The sequence below is a fragment of the Dothidotthia symphoricarpi genome, assembly GCF_010015815.1.
Source record: "Dothidotthia symphoricarpi CBS 119687 unplaced genomic scaffold P153scaffold_21, whole genome shotgun sequence".
Taxonomy (NCBI): domain Eukaryota; kingdom Fungi; phylum Ascomycota; class Dothideomycetes; order Pleosporales; family Dothidotthiaceae; genus Dothidotthia; species Dothidotthia symphoricarpi.
This window is the reverse complement of record NW_022985028.1, coordinates 603,408-617,057: the sequence shown is the minus strand read 5'-3', so window position 1 is coordinate 617,057 and position 13,650 is coordinate 603,408. Positions and strand designations below refer to the sequence as shown.

At 52.4% G+C, this 13,650-nt stretch overlaps 6 protein-coding genes and 1 non-coding gene across 7 annotated transcripts; 3 read left to right on the top strand and 4 right to left on the bottom strand.

Annotated features, from left to right (window-relative positions):
• Nucleotides 1–760: 760 nt before the first annotated feature.
• Nucleotides 761–2,479, bottom strand: P153DRAFT_400629 (kinase-like protein; the record flags this gene model as incomplete). Its single annotated transcript, XM_033671842.1, has 2 exons — nt 1,482–2,479; nt 761–1,455 (listed from the first exon to the last, which is right to left on the bottom strand). The coding sequence occupies exons 1-2, from the start codon at nt 2,350–2,352 to the stop codon at nt 761–763; spliced, it is 1,566 nt and encodes a 521-aa protein (XP_033519536.1). The 5' UTR covers nt 2,353–2,479.
• A 122-nt stretch (nt 2,480–2,601) lies between these two features.
• Nucleotides 2,602–4,494, bottom strand: P153DRAFT_370461 (uncharacterized protein). Its single transcript, XM_033669046.1, has one exon. It carries the CDS (start codon nt 4,412–4,414, stop codon nt 2,825–2,827), a length of 1,590 nt encoding a protein of 529 aa, XP_033519535.1. The 5' UTR covers nt 4,415–4,494; the 3' UTR covers nt 2,602–2,824.
• A 137-nt stretch (nt 4,495–4,631) lies between these two features.
• On the top strand, nt 4,632–5,990 carry P153DRAFT_349470 (F-box domain-containing protein). The gene is made up of 3 exons (XM_033666247.1): nt 4,632–4,724; nt 4,773–5,595; nt 5,652–5,990. Exons 1-3 carry the CDS (start codon nt 4,686–4,688, stop codon nt 5,753–5,755), a joined length of 966 nt encoding a protein of 321 aa, XP_033519534.1. The 5' UTR covers nt 4,632–4,685; the 3' UTR covers nt 5,756–5,990.
• Nucleotides 5,898–5,969, bottom strand: P153DRAFT_t109. Its single transcript has one exon. It is a non-coding gene; the product is annotated as a tRNA-Trp (tRNA).
• A 426-nt stretch (nt 5,991–6,416) lies between the features above and the next one.
• On the bottom strand, nt 6,417–8,463 carry P153DRAFT_370459 (WD40 repeat-like protein). The gene is made up of 4 exons (XM_033669045.1): nt 8,399–8,463; nt 7,739–8,350; nt 6,784–7,633; nt 6,417–6,729 (listed from the first exon to the last, which is right to left on the bottom strand). Exons 2-4 carry the CDS (start codon nt 8,297–8,299, stop codon nt 6,623–6,625), a joined length of 1,518 nt encoding a protein of 505 aa, XP_033519533.1. The 5' UTR covers nt 8,300–8,350; nt 8,399–8,463; the 3' UTR covers nt 6,417–6,622.
• Nucleotides 8,408–10,414, top strand: P153DRAFT_370458 (UDP-GlcNAc-1-phosphate transferase). The gene is made up of 3 exons (XM_033669044.1): nt 8,408–8,951; nt 9,002–9,396; nt 9,447–10,414. Exons 1-3 carry the CDS (start codon nt 8,719–8,721, stop codon nt 10,193–10,195), a joined length of 1,377 nt encoding a protein of 458 aa, XP_033519532.1. The 5' UTR covers nt 8,408–8,718; the 3' UTR covers nt 10,196–10,414.
• Nucleotides 10,415–10,540: 126 nt separating this feature from the next.
• P153DRAFT_349463 (uncharacterized protein) lies at nt 10,541–13,352 on the top strand (the record flags this gene model as incomplete). The annotated part of the gene is made up of 4 exons (XM_033666246.1): nt 10,541–10,963; nt 11,014–11,045; nt 11,102–11,176; nt 11,220–13,352. The coding sequence occupies exons 1-4, from the start codon at nt 10,864–10,866 to the stop codon at nt 13,350–13,352; spliced, it is 2,340 nt and encodes a 779-aa protein (XP_033519531.1). The 5' UTR covers nt 10,541–10,863.
• Nucleotides 13,353–13,650: the final 298 nt, after the last annotated feature.

The window sequence follows — 13,650 nt, the reverse complement described above, 5'->3', positions numbered from 1 at the left end:
TCGACTGACCAAGAGCCTATTCTGTTCTTTAAAGCTTTTCTTCTCCATATTCGCCGTCTTAGTCCACATCCCGCAGCGTGAAAGTCACCCGTCTCAGCGGTCGCTTTCTCACTATTGCTTGATAAACCCCCTTGATACCATGTATCACCTACATTCCAACTTTTTCTTCTCGGTTTCGTTCCCGCCAGTCTCGAGCAAGCGTCAGGCACCGTCCCACCCCACATACACAAGGTACGAATTAGGACATCTTTCTGCGATTACATAGTCGTTCATTTGTTGAACGTGGATATAATTGTGAGTATCCATTTTTTGAGATTCAGGAGAATACAACGTGCATTATCTTGTAATCGAAAATCATGGCAAATATGCAAGAACGTAAACCAGTAACAATGCAGTAGGCGCAGCGTTACTTGTGGTGATGGAAACCTTCGGAACGAGACTCCGCAAGATTACAGTTTTGACTTCAAACACGTCCAGTTCCGCATTTCATCAGCATAAGCAACCACGTTGTCAACATTGATATGTTCGACGCAACATGTATTTGGCAAAATGCTTTTGTTGTTCCTCTTCTTTACAATAGCACTCTGGTCAAACTAGTACCTTTGATAGGTATTTTACATACCACTCTTGGTGGGTAAGACTACAACAAGCAACTATCTCAACATTCGAGACGGTAGGAAATTGTTCTTGCAGGTAACAACTAGAATCATTGTAGTTGTCTGCCGGGGAAAATACGACCTCATGTAGTTGTTTGGTAGTATCAACTCGACATCGCATCGGCCGCTTCGAATGGTTCGGGTCCATTTGCATCCTGGCTGCACCTGTAACAGCAGAGTTTCGCCGTGCACTTTTGAAGATCTCCTGTCGTCGGTCGCTTTTCAGGCGACACGTCCAACATGTTGGAGGCTACAACCGGGAAAATCCCGTCGAGTAGTTTCATATCGAAAACCTTCTCATCAAGATCCTTGTATGCCTGATATGCATCATTACACCATTGCCGTATTGCATCGATGTTTGAATGAAACGAACTATCGGGGCCTTTCGCGCGGAGTTTCGATAAATGCTCTCGCTCGTTGTGGTCGGTGGAAGACACCAATACTGCCAAAAGCTCCATGTAGACACAACCAAGAGAGAACACATCTGCAGGGAATCCTCTTGTGTCTTGCAAGATGACTTCTGGAGCGGCGAACTTCCGTGTAAAGGACGTGGGGGAGTCGGTCTCAGAATCTGCAGCCGATTTGTATGCCCGAGCTATTCCAAAGTCGGCTATATACAATTTCCAGTCCAGAAGACCAGGTTTGTGTATGAGTATGTTTTTCGGTTTGATATCCATGTGTTTAACGTTCTTCTCGTGGATGAAGTGAAGTGCTTTGGAAAGGCATCCGAGAAATGTGGGTATGTACAGCTTGCCAAATCCGAGTAGTCCGTTGCCTTCTGTTCCAGTATCTGGTGAGTCTGGTGTCATAAGATCATCCAAGAACTCGTCAAGTTGCACTCGGCCGCGGGGTATAGCAGGATAGAGAGCTCCTTTTTGAGGGTATATGTATCAACGACTCGGACGATATGCACATGCTGTAACCGCTGCAAGTGTTCGACTTCAACTATGGCATCCTCTTTTTTCAACCGCCGATTACATCTGATCTTTTTACGCGCAAGTCTGATTCGACGGCACTTGACGCTTTGAACAATTGCCGTTGCGCTGTATCCAAGAACATCTTCAACTTGGAGCGGTATACTTCCTTCATCCTTTGGCTCGTATTCAACATGCTGTCCTCGTCCAGACCAGTCCAGTTCGTCTTTAGGGTCCAGTAATATACCTCGAGACTCCAGCAAGGTCAGCCAGTCACTGGTAAATATCTCAACAGGCTTGGAACCTCTCGAACGAAAATAGCCGTGAATGGATGATCTGGAGACAAGACCGGAGCGACTTGGTGCAGTTGTATAGCTGGCGAATGTTGGTTGAGCAGAGTTGAAGGTTCGGGGACTAGAGACGTTGAACTGACCCCTGGATGGAAGATTCTCTGCTAACATTGGACTGCCGCAGTGACTGATTGGAGTAAAATACAAAGCTCTGGGTATGACGGCAGGCATTGCGGTAATTTTCATAGCCTGGACTTCAACGAGGTTGCCGGTATCAACCTTGCATTCCTTTATTTGCTGGGTGTGGTCTTCATCAGCGCCTTGGTTGTCTTCTTTCGTCTCTTCAAGAATATTCCCCTTCTCGATCTGCCTTTTGTTGTCCATACTGTCGGCACCTTGCTTATCCATCTCGTGTGCTTCTATGTTACCTACGTCCTTGTAAGACTTGCGCCACACAGGTCCGTGCTCTGCGTGTCGGTTCTGAGTCGCCATGTCAACAGCGTTTCGTAGTGATTATTCTCGAGAAGGTTAGAATGTGACAGTTCTGCTCTCAGGTTGACTGTACAAAGCATACAGTAGCTGGAGTTGTTGTTGACCAGGCTGTACTCCAACCGACGAGATGGGCGGGTGAGGGTGGCCTGTGCATATGCCTATCGCTCAGCCACATCAACGATTCAGCCCTGCTTACAAACGTACCCGAGTGGCTGCATGATAGCATTAGCGAGATAGAGAACTGAGGTTCCGCAATATTGGTTCAAGTAAGTATTGCGTAAATGCACTAAAAGTACACATGTTTGCAAATGTGGGTATAAAAAATGCAGCTCGCCCGCACAAGACCATAGACACATCTCTACGGATGATACTCCATATGCATCATTCCACGCTCTTCGTAATCGCGTAACATCGTTAGCCCCAACATAAACGCCTTCATTTTCATAGACATCCGCCTTCTATCCCACGCATACTAACCCCTCTTCGGCCTCGGACTCCTCGATGGCCTTGGACTCCTGACAAGACCTTCGCCCTGCGTCTTCATCTTCTTCATAGCTTCCTCAACCTGGTGCTGCTTCTTCGCCACATGGAGATGGCGCTTCTCGACCTCTTGCTCGAAGTCGCGGGCGAGCTTTCGCTTTGTCTGTCTTGCCTCTTTGGTACGATTGAGGATTTCACTGAACTTTCCGATGAACCAATCACCAGCCTCTTCCCACTCGGTAGACCGTACGGAGTGGAAGAAGGTGGATTGTTTTTCAGCATCGAAATTCTCCTGCACGAACTCCAGACGATCGACGAGTGATTTCTGAAGCATGTCGTCGCTGAGGATTGATGCTTTCGCACGCGGATCTTCGTCGAAGCTTTCATTCTTCAACTGCTCATAAGTCATACCCAACAGAGCCTCACGATCATAATCAAATGGATCAGCGTGGAGCTCTTCGGCAGATGCCTGCTCTACTTGTTGTTGTTGAACAGGAGGGTTGGTCTTGGAGCGTGCTGAAGAAGGGTATTTGACGTGGGAGAAAAGATCAACGGCGTGAGGCTGAGACTGTACACGCCCAGATCCAAATATGTGTTGTGGAACAGGATGGACAAGTTGATCGGCCTGCGCATGCTTGATTTGGCGTGCAGTCGAGTGTACCGGTAGGGCAAGTGCGGTCTGGCTGTGAGTGGGCGGTTGACTCGTTGGGGGTGGGGTGGGATTACCCTGGTGGACATGTCCTCCACGCTGTGGAAGGATTGTGTTGGAACGCTGCTGGTCACGAAGAGTCGCACTGAATTGGAGCACTTTCGATGGTTTCTGCATAGCTTGGCCGAAACCAGAAGCGTTCGGTGCTTGTTGAACGGGTTGTGGTGAGGATACTTGCATCGTCGGGCCGTTTATGGAAGGGCGTTGTGGAGAAGGTGAAACTAGTAGGTTGTCGTCATAATCATCCCACGGTTCGTGGCCCCCTTCTTCATTGGGATTGCCGTCCGTGGTGGTTGGGTAGGAGTCGCCGTCGATGGTACGAAGCAGGCCCCGATGATTCTGGTAAAGGTAATCCATTTGCTCTTCGTGAGTGTAACCTTGATATCCTTTCTGTTCAAGAAGTTGAACTCCTTCCGTGCTGATCTGGTATTGTGCGTCGTACTCTCCCTCCTCATCATCATCTTCGTCCACGTCTTCGGAGCTCTGCTCTTTCACGTCCTCCGAGCCGAGATCAACAATGTGGCCGTGCTGCTGAAGCTGCGGCTGGCCATATTGACTGTCTTCGACCTGCACAACGGAATGATTCACGGTGGTGTCAAGGCTCTCTGCATCAGTATCATATGCATCGCGTTTCTGACCTTGGCCTGACTGTAGGCGCTGAAGGTTCTGCTGCGGATTCTGAAGGGAATACTGTTGAGAAAACTGCTGTAGCGCCACAGAAGTATTTTGAGCGTTCCCGGACCCACGAGCAGGAATATCCGACTGGACCTGGGGCTGCTGAGTGAGCGCCGACTTCTTGATTAGGATCTTCGCGTTCGCTGCGGCCACCTGCCGTGTAGTGTTGATGCCGCGGTCTTTGACGAAACCGTGCATGGCGAATCAAGGTAGTTGACACACACAAAATGGACCTCGAGACAACTCCTTAAAGAATCAGAGACTTTGGAGTCTTGTGGTGAGACATGAGAGGTGAGTGTTGATGCTCCATTTCGAGGGAAAGCGCGTTGGCGTCGGTCTAGCTCCATTGGGGATGGCACATCCTTATCTCCGATCTGGGGTGGTGTTTCCGTCCCTCATTTGTGACGCCATCAATGCCATTTACTACTGTATCTACTCCCAGGAGCTCTGCTTTGCAAGTCTGACTATCATGATGGCCGAGTGTTACTTGTATAGATTGCCAAACGAGGTTTGCCGTCTTGAGTGTTATCCATCCCAATCTAGCTGATCATGATAGCTCCTTCTACACATCCTCACCCCCATACCAACGCCTGAACTGCTTCCTCTAACCGTCCTTTCGCACCGAATATACACACTCATCCTACGAATCCTTCACAACCGTCTCGTCGCAGCCGCAGAATTAAACTCACACTCCCTACTTCTCGAATGCTACCACCCCTCCGCGAAGCTAACCGAGCCACCCTACTTCTGTGCATACCGCGGCACAGACGGCCTGTCATACTATGAGAACCCCTACGAAGCCGATACATACAATGCGGCAAGACTCGGTGAGATGCGCAACATGTACTCCCGCTTCCGACCCTATCGGCGCGAGCTAGAAAGTGGCGGGAGGAGAGTGCGACCCGGAGACGTGCCTGGGAGTCGGACTTTCCCTGGGACTGTGCAGGACAAACATGAAGGCGAGACTGTCAGGCAAACAATAAGTCTGGAGGCCCACGAGCTGTTTACGCAATTAGTCGCGCAGACAAACCTAGCCAAGATCGCGGCACGAAATGGCATGTTTACTTCTTTCGTTGAGGTCGAGGAGGGTGTGCTCAGAGTGTGGAGAGATTGGTTGAGCAAAATGGCCGCGAAGAGTGCGAGAGCCAGTTTGAATCCACAACAGAAGGCGTTCGAAGTAGAGGGCAAAGGGAAACAGGCTGTCAACGAGACTGCCAGCGAAAAGGTAGACCCGGATGACGAGAGAATATTATGGCTCAGTCTGGATAAGAACACCGGCATACGTTTCAATGTGAAGGAAAGAAAGTTTATCCGAGACACACCGATTCTCGTCGGCCCAGACGAGGACATACCTGTCGCCTACGAGCTAGAGTACGATGGTACGTCCCTTCCTACGCCTCACATCGGAGCGTTCAATGAACTGACCACTGCGCAGAGGTTTTCATACGGACATCCTATCTACTGCTCAAGCTCGAGAAATCAATGGTACAAGAAGACAACGCGTCTAAGACAGCAGTCGTGTTCGGGTCATTCGGTTAGCATTCAACTAGGTAAAAAAGATCAATCACAACAAGTCATCGTGAGGTGCGTGAAGCAACAGCACGAGTCATGCCCCTTGCCAGAAACCAACACACTGCCCGGCAAAAAGACAGTTCCCATCACGCTCAAGGGCAAAAACAAATGACCCCAAGCCGACTCGAACGGCTAACCTTCAGGTCTGGAATCTGACGCGCTACCATTGCGCCATAGGGCCTTGTGTTTGATGAGAGACCAGGAAATTCTATAATCTACATTGTAGATGTTTCAATGCAATCTTCACATTGAAAGAATTAAAATGATGTTGAACACTTCTAGATCATGACTCTGTATACCAGAGTGGAGTCTCCTTGCATCACAAGCTCTATCAACCCCGCTACCAAGGATTCTTGCCCCACCTGTATGCCAGTATAGACTTGGAACCACGTCCGACCGCCAACGAACATGGAGCCTTACCAATTTCGTACTTTGAACAGGATAATACATTGGAAAACTTGCTCGGCATTACCCATTCTATCATGCTGAGCACATAATCTTAACACGTCGCAGCCATCAGAATCCGTGATAGAGCCAGCGGAAGAAAGACGACTCTGTACAGCTTGCCTCACAGTAGCACACACATATAAACCTTCTGAGGACTGGAACAAGAAGACAATGGGTTGAAACCAATCGATCTTTATTTCTATAGACTCGCATTTACCACGAGATACAAACGCCTCATATCTCCCAGACAGAGCGCCTCCGACGCCCGGTGCAAAGTCAGCGATACAAACATACATAACCGAGACCGTCGTAAAAGAGTCCGTGCCATAAATTCTATCTATCCAAACGCCTGTAGTCTGCATATCTCATGCCAGTTATCTGCGCTGGTTAATCGAGTCCAGATTCGATTTCGGCGTACTCTGTCCATCGGCCGTTGACGGCTTTCTTCCAGGTGCGGATAGATGCGTCGTCGCCTGTGGAGACGAGGAGATCGCCTGTGCGGGTTTGTTAGTATTGTATTATACTTGAGTGAGTTGTGAGTGACTTGCCCATCTGTGAGAATGTGACGCGCCACACTGCTCCGTGATGGTCTGTGAGCGTGTCGGTAAGCCTGGCTCGCTGCACGATGCGTCCTGGGTTCTGCTCGTTCTCAATCGCGATGTCGGGGGCCCGCGACGCTCCAGCTAACCCGGCGCCTATTCCAGAGGGGGCGTTCTTCTGCGGTCCTGGACGAGGGGAGGCGACGGATTCGTTGGCTTTGGATGAGGATGCTGCCGCGCCCTTTTCCGGGTCGGGTGTGGAGAGTTCGTAGATGCGGATGGCGCCGTCTTTGCTGGCGGTTGCGAGGATGTCGTAGCCGCGCATGGAACCATTTGCCCAGGCCAGGTCCCGGATGATTTGTCGAGCGCCTTCTAGCTTTGCGACTTGGAAGAATCGCTTGGCTTTGTCGGTGCGGAAGACGAGGACGTCTTTCATGGCTGCTACGGCGAGCGAGAGAGATTTACGGTCAAGACCCGCCATGATGGCTGTCCAGCATGGCAACTTCTCTTTGTGGAACACAACCTTGAAGCCTACTTCGTCCTGGCGTTGAGGGGGGTCGTCACCAGAAACCCAGCGCTCTGCTATTGGGGTCCATTCGTTGAGACTGCTCTGGTCCTGGGGTTCTAAGACAGTCAAAAGGCCATCGCGCGTGATAAGAGCAAGCCACGTCTCCTGCATGATGTTCTTGAAGTCCAAAGACATGAAGGGCGCATGAGTCTGCGACGCAAGATTCGTGATCAATTGAAACCGGCTGCCAGACATGGGAACTGCTGTGGCATCCTCTTGCCAGAGCTTGCAGCGACCATCTTCACCAATGCTGCCGATGACTTCGCCCATGAAGGGACCATTCCACTTCACCTGACATGAGTTAGTAAGAACGAGGGTGGCAAATCTGCATGCAATCGCGCAGATCACGGCTCGCGGCTGAAGATTATATAATATGCAGTGTAGTAGAGTACTTACATCCACAATCTCAGCATCATGCGCCTTCCAGCTCTCGACTAGCGTCCAGACATCATCTTTTTTGTCCCAGACTTTGATGCGGTGATCCGAGCTCGCCGTCACCATGCGGGTACCGAAGTAGTTGAAATCCACGGCAAGCACGAGATCCTGATGGCCATGGGAGAAGGGCTGAAAGCTGCGTTCGGCCGCCATCTTCGCATACGCGTGATGCACGTCCAAAAAGCGTAATTCCAGGTACTCAGCGATGCGCTCGTCAACGCTGGGCGCGCTGCCGTCGGCACAAGGCTCCTGAATCAGCGGGGATACGAGGTCCGCGTGTTCGAGTGCATCCTCAAACGTGACCGCGAAGCTGAGCTGGGATTGACGATGGTGGGACGGGTTCCCAGCAGCGTGCAACCGTGCTTCGTCACGGGTGGGGCTGAGTGAAGAATCGCTTGCGGCCTGCGAGGGCAGACGTGATGGACTGAGAGTGGAAAGGAAGCCCGGGCGCACGAGGCGGCGCGTTACGGCATCGAGGTCAAGCTGGATGCTGTCTAGTTGAACGTGTTGATTAAGAGCCATGGTGTCTGCCCCCCGAAATGCATGCGACGGCTGCGCTGCTCTCGTTTTGGATTAGTAGAGAGAAGAATGTCGGCCGACAGGGCTTACGAACACCTTTCAACACCACCACTCGAAATTGACGGTGTCCACAAACACGCGCAAATTGCCGCTCGTCGTTCTTTCCTCAATCGTTGTTGTTCCTTCCGTATTCGTGGGGCGCTTGCCCGGTTTCATACACTAAACTTTGTGTACGCGTTGCAGCGCCGCGTGCATTGGCGAAGACAGATATAAAAGTCCGACTCAAATTTCAAATACTTTGTTCTTCAGTTTCACCTTTGAGCGCTTGCGTCATTGCGTACATTGCTGCCGGAGCAACTGCAAGGCGGTCACGCCTTTCACCAACACCATTGTCGAACCATCGACACGTCATCTTGGAAGTCATGTCGACTGCGTTGACATCAACCGAGACGTATTCACTGCTCTCTTTGTCGCTAGCATGTGTGGGGATTTTGGCAAACACGCTTCAAGGCGAAGGCGAACCACTCATTGCGTCCATAGCCTTTAGTGGATTGGCATTTGCAACCAGCTATGCCTTGATACGATGGCTTGGAAATGCTTTTATAAGACGTGGGTTCAAGGGGAGGGATCTGTGCAAGCTCAAGCAGACCGAGATGTAAGTGCGGTAGCTCCGGTTTGTCAGCCTAGTAAAGCTCACGTGCACAGTCCAGAGACCATGGGTGCAGTGTGCGCGGTGGTCTATCTATTCATCCTGTATGTGTTCGTTCCTTGGCCGTTCTACAAAGATATCGTCGTAGCAACATCGGGCGGAGGAAACCGAGATGTCATTATAGAACTGGAAGAGGTGGAAACAGGCAGACTGCTCCACAGATTTCCTCACAACAAACTCGCGTCGTATCTTTCAGCCATTCTCTCTCTTCAGAGCATCGTCTTGCTGGGTATAGGCGACGATCTGTTCGACATCAGATGGCGGCACAAGGTGCTGATCCCGGCCATTGCTGCTATTCCGATGCTCGTTGTGTACTTTGTGGACTTTGGCGTCACTCAGATGGTCGTTCCAGTACCTCTGAGACCCTACCTGGGTGAGCTCTTTGAACTTGGTATGTGTAGACTCGTGTAGTGATGATGGATGTGGCTAACCAACGTCAAGGCTGGTTCTACTACATTTACATGGCACTCATGTCCATCTTCTCCTCCAACAGCATCAACATTCTCGCAGGCATCAACGGCATCGAAGTCGCCCAATCGCTAGTGATAGCTGTCTTGATTGCCCTCAACGACGTTCTCTACCTCTCACCATTCACAGCCTACCCGCATCCAGCAACTGACTCGCATCTATTTTCCTTGTACCTCCTCCTCCCGTTCATCGGTGTATCACTAGCTCTGTTGATGCACAACTGGTACCCTGCCAAGGTGTTTGTAGGCGACACGTACTGCTACTTTGCCGGCATGGTGTTTGCCGTTGTCGCCATTCTGGGACACTTTAGCAAGACGCTAATCCTCCTCCTCCTTCCTCAAGGATTCAACTTTGCGTACTCGGCACCTCAACTATTCCATCTTATTCCCTGCCCCCGACATCGGCTCCCGCACTTTAATGCACGGACAGGGCTGCTGGAGCCCTCGCGCGTCGAGTTTCAGAAGCCATTGCGGAGACCGATAGCGGAGAGTCTGAAGGTACTGCACCGGCTTCGGCTGCTGGATGTTGAGATTGACGACAAAGGGCAGGTCGTGTCGTCGTCTAATTTCACATTGATCAATTTGTGGTTGGTGTGGTTTGGGCCCATGCGGGAGGATCGTTTGGCGATGGGGTTGTTGGTTTTTCAGTTTGCAGTTGGGAGTTTAGGTTTGTTTGTGAGGCATCGCATGGCGTTGCTCATCTTCACGGCAGATAACTGGTAGAGGGCGATTGTGTTTTGTAGAGCATTGGATGGCGTTGTATTGCATTTGTGGCGGATTATTTGTTGGCCTGTTCTATCGTCTGTACAATACAATGTATACCTCCATACTGGATTGATTCGATATAACGAGATCGGCCTAGACGTCCAGATCAGTCAGCCACCCGTTCATCGAACAGCGAATCGCCCAACTGCCAGACTCGCTGACTCTGCATGGCAAGGCGGGGCAGACTTGCAAGCTACTGCGGGGCAGTCGTCAGCACGTGAGCGTCGTCATGGGCAGCGGCGAGAGTGCCACATGCAGCACCTGTTCAGACGGCAAAACGCTGAACAGGCCTTGCATGGAGCACAAAGCCGAACATGACTAGTTATTGCCGTCTGCCAGATGGACTCGTACGCCGCCCAGAACCGGACGAGGCCGTCATCAGCGGCGCATTGATTCGATCGGCTCTCGGTGCGCCCCTCGACTCCGAACATCGGCATGGTAGCTTTTTGTTCGTCTTGCCTTGGGAGACATGAGTGCCACCAGCGCTTCATTTAAGCCACGGCCGGCCCAGGTTAACGTCTCCCACATTTCTTCTCCTCTTGCTCTTTTGACTTGAGTTTTATTCCCCAATTGAAGCTTTTGCACCACTCAAACACCTTCAATACACACATATCCATCCATCCACCATGCCGTCTGCTGTGAAGTCGCCGCAGACGCTGTATGACAAGGTCTTCGAGGACCACATTGTCGAGGAGAAGGAGGATGGCACAGTTCTGCTGTATATCGGTGTGTTTGTCGTAGTGGTTTTTCTATGTTTCTTGCTGACGGCGGCGCAGACAGACATCTTGTACACGAGGTGACATCACCGGTATGGCAAACATCACAATCACACGACACAGGACATGAGACTCACACACAACACAGCAAGCATTCGAGGGACTCCGAAACGCGGGCCGAAAAGTGCGGAGACCCGACTGCACCCTCGCGACAGTCGACCACGTACGTATAGGCAGTAGCAGCAGCAACACATGGCCTCCCGCAGACGTCTGACACGTGCCAGAACATCCCCACAGCATCGCGCAAGAACCTCACCACGACGGAAAAGTTCATCGACGAGGCCGACTCGCGCACACAATGCATGACGCTCGAGGACAACGTCAAGGCCTTTGACCTCACATACTTTGGCCTCGACGACAAGCGACAGGGCATTGTGCACATCATCGGCCCCGAGCAGGGCTTCACGCTGCCCGGCACCACCGTCGTCTGCGGCGACAGCCACACGTCGACCCATGGCGCGTTCGGCGCCCTGGCCTTTGGCATCGGCACGAGCGAGGTCGAGCACGTGCTGGCCACGCAGACGCTCATCACACGGCGGAGCAAGAACATGAGGGTGCAGGTCAACGGCGCCCTGGCTGCGGGCGTCAGCAGCAAGGACATCATCCTGCACGTCATTGGCATCATCGGCACTGCGGGCGGTACCGGCGCCGTCATTGAGTTCTGCGGCTCGGCCATCCGTGAGCTGAGCATGGAGGCGCGCATGTCCATCTGCAACATGTCCATCGAGGGCGGTGCGCGCGCGGGCATGGTCGCCCCGGACCAGATCACCATCGACTACCTCAAGGGCCGCCCGCTCGCCCCCAAGGTCGACAGCCCCGAGTGGAAGAAGGCCTGCAACTACTGGCTGGGCCTGCGCTCCGACGACGGCGCCAAGTACGACATTGAGGTCAACATCGACGCCAAGGACATTGCGCCGACCGTCTCGTGGGGCACGTCGCCGCAGGACGTCGTTCCCATCACCGGCGTGGTGCCCGGGCCCGACGACTTTGAGGATGAGGTCAAGAAGCAGGCCTGCGAGCGCGCCCTCAAGTACATGGGCCTGACTGCCGGCACGCCTATGCAGGAGGTCCAGGTCGACAAGGTCTTCATCGGCTCCTGCACAAACGCCCGTATCGAGGACTTGCGGGCTGCCGCACGCGTCGTCGAGGGCAAGAAGATTGCCTCCAACATCAAGCGCGCCATGATCGTTCCTGGGTCTGGTCTCGTCAAGCGACAGGCTGAGGCCGAGGGTCTCAACAAGATCTTCTCCGACGCTGGCTTTGAGTGGAGAGAGGCTGGCTGCTCCATGTGCTTGGGCATGAACCCCGACATTCTGTCCCCTGGCGAGCGCTGCGCGTCGACATCGAACCGAAACTTCGAGGGACGACAGGGTGCCGGTGGACGAACACATCTCATGTCCCCCGTCATGGCCGCCGCCGCCGCCATCGTAGGAAACCTGGCCGACGTACGAAAGCTCGCTCCTCCAACACACGCCTCCGCAAAGGGCTCGCCCAAGATCGAGCTCGACGCACATGTCCAAGATGTTGACGGCGACGACGAACTAGAGAGCATCATGGATCTCCCTGCCGACTCGCAATCTCACCCCTCGTCCACCAACACCGCCGGCGCCACAGCTGGCATGCCAAAATTCGAAACCCTCCGTGGCTACGCAGCACCCATGGACATTGCCAACATCGACACCGACGCCATCATCCCCAAGCAGTTCCTCAAGACCATCAAGCGCTCCGGTCTCGGCTCCGCGCTCTTCCACGCATGGCGCTACGAAGCCGGATCCAACGACGAGAACCCCGATTTCGTCCTCAACAAGGAGCCATGGAGACAATCCAAGACACTGATCTGCACAGGGCCGAACTTCGGCTGCGGAAGCAGCCGTGAACACGCACCCTGGGCACTCCTAGACTTCGGCATCAAGTGCATCATCGCGCCCAGCTTCGGCGACATCTTCTTCAACAACACGTTCAAAAACGGCATGCTGCCCATCCAAATCACCGACACGGCGGCCCTGCAGCGCATCGCCGCAGAGGCAAAGGCCGGCAAGGAAATCGAAGTCGATCTCGTTAACCAGGTTGTGCGCGATGCTGAGGGGAGCGAATTGGCCAAATTCGACGTCGAGCAGTTTAGGAAACATTGCCTTGTTAATGGGCTGGATGATATCGGCCTCACGATGAGTAGTGTGGATAAGATCGAGACGCATGAGAAGAAACGCACTAGTGTGTGGCCGTGGCTTGATGGCAGTGGGTATTTGGCTAGGCATGGGAAGGGCCCGGTTAAGATTGAGGCTAAGCCTGTTCCTAAGACGAATCGTGGGGAGGTTATTGGGGAGCCGTTGGAGTGGTAGATGGACGTGTAGATGTAGATGTGGGGAGGGCAAAAGTATTGTTTCGCGTTGGCGTTTTCTTGTGTTTTTTATAGGTTGGTGAGCGTATCGTAGCTTTTTTGTGCGCGGATATAAGGCTGTTGATGGATATGACGTTATGAAAGATTTTTTTGAGCTCTGAATTTGAGGGCTTTTGGTGATGTGTGTGGCCTTTGTTCTTGCTTGACTCTATCGGACTGGATTTACTTATGCGTGAAATGATGACTATGACTTGAACTTTTTACATATACTTCCCAACACCCTCTCTTCTATACACCTT

What these genes read in the sequence shown, in the direction of transcription:
- P153DRAFT_370458 (XM_033669044.1), top strand. Translation starts at nt 8,719, where the DNA reads ATGTCGACTGCGTTGACATCAACCGAGACGTATTCACTGCTCTCTTTG. An exon ending in AAGCTCAAGCAGACCGAGAT is followed by an intron (nt 8,952 to 9,001) that starts GTAAGTGCGGTA and finishes TCACGTGCACAG; the next exon opens with TCCAGAGACCATGGGTGCAG. An exon ending in GGGTGAGCTCTTTGAACTTG is followed by an intron (nt 9,397 to 9,446) that starts GTATGTGTAGAC and finishes ACCAACGTCAAG; the next exon opens with GCTGGTTCTACTACATTTAC.
- P153DRAFT_370459 (XM_033669045.1), bottom strand. Translation starts at nt 8,299, where the DNA reads ATGGCTCTTAATCAACACGTTCAACTAGACAGCATCCAGCTTGACCTC. An exon ending in ATGATGCTGAGATTGTGGAT is followed by an intron (nt 7,634 to 7,738) that starts GTAAGTACTCTA and finishes AACTCATGTCAG; the next exon opens with GTGAAGTGGAATGGTCCCTT. An exon ending in CGTCACATTCTCACAGATGG is followed by an intron (nt 6,730 to 6,783) that starts GCAAGTCACTCA and finishes AAACCCGCACAG; the next exon opens with GCGATCTCCTCGTCTCCACA.
- P153DRAFT_349470 (XM_033666247.1), top strand. Translation starts at nt 4,686, where the DNA reads ATGATGGCCGAGTGTTACTTGTATAGATTGCCAAACGAG. An exon ending in TGTATAGATTGCCAAACGAG is followed by an intron (nt 4,725 to 4,772) that starts GTTTGCCGTCTT and finishes TGATCATGATAG; the next exon opens with CTCCTTCTACACATCCTCAC. An exon ending in CTACGAGCTAGAGTACGATG is followed by an intron (nt 5,596 to 5,651) that starts GTACGTCCCTTC and finishes ACCACTGCGCAG; the next exon opens with AGGTTTTCATACGGACATCC.
- P153DRAFT_370461 (XM_033669046.1), bottom strand. Translation starts at nt 4,414, where the DNA reads ATGCACGGTTTCGTCAAAGACCGCGGCATCAACACTACACGGCAGGTG.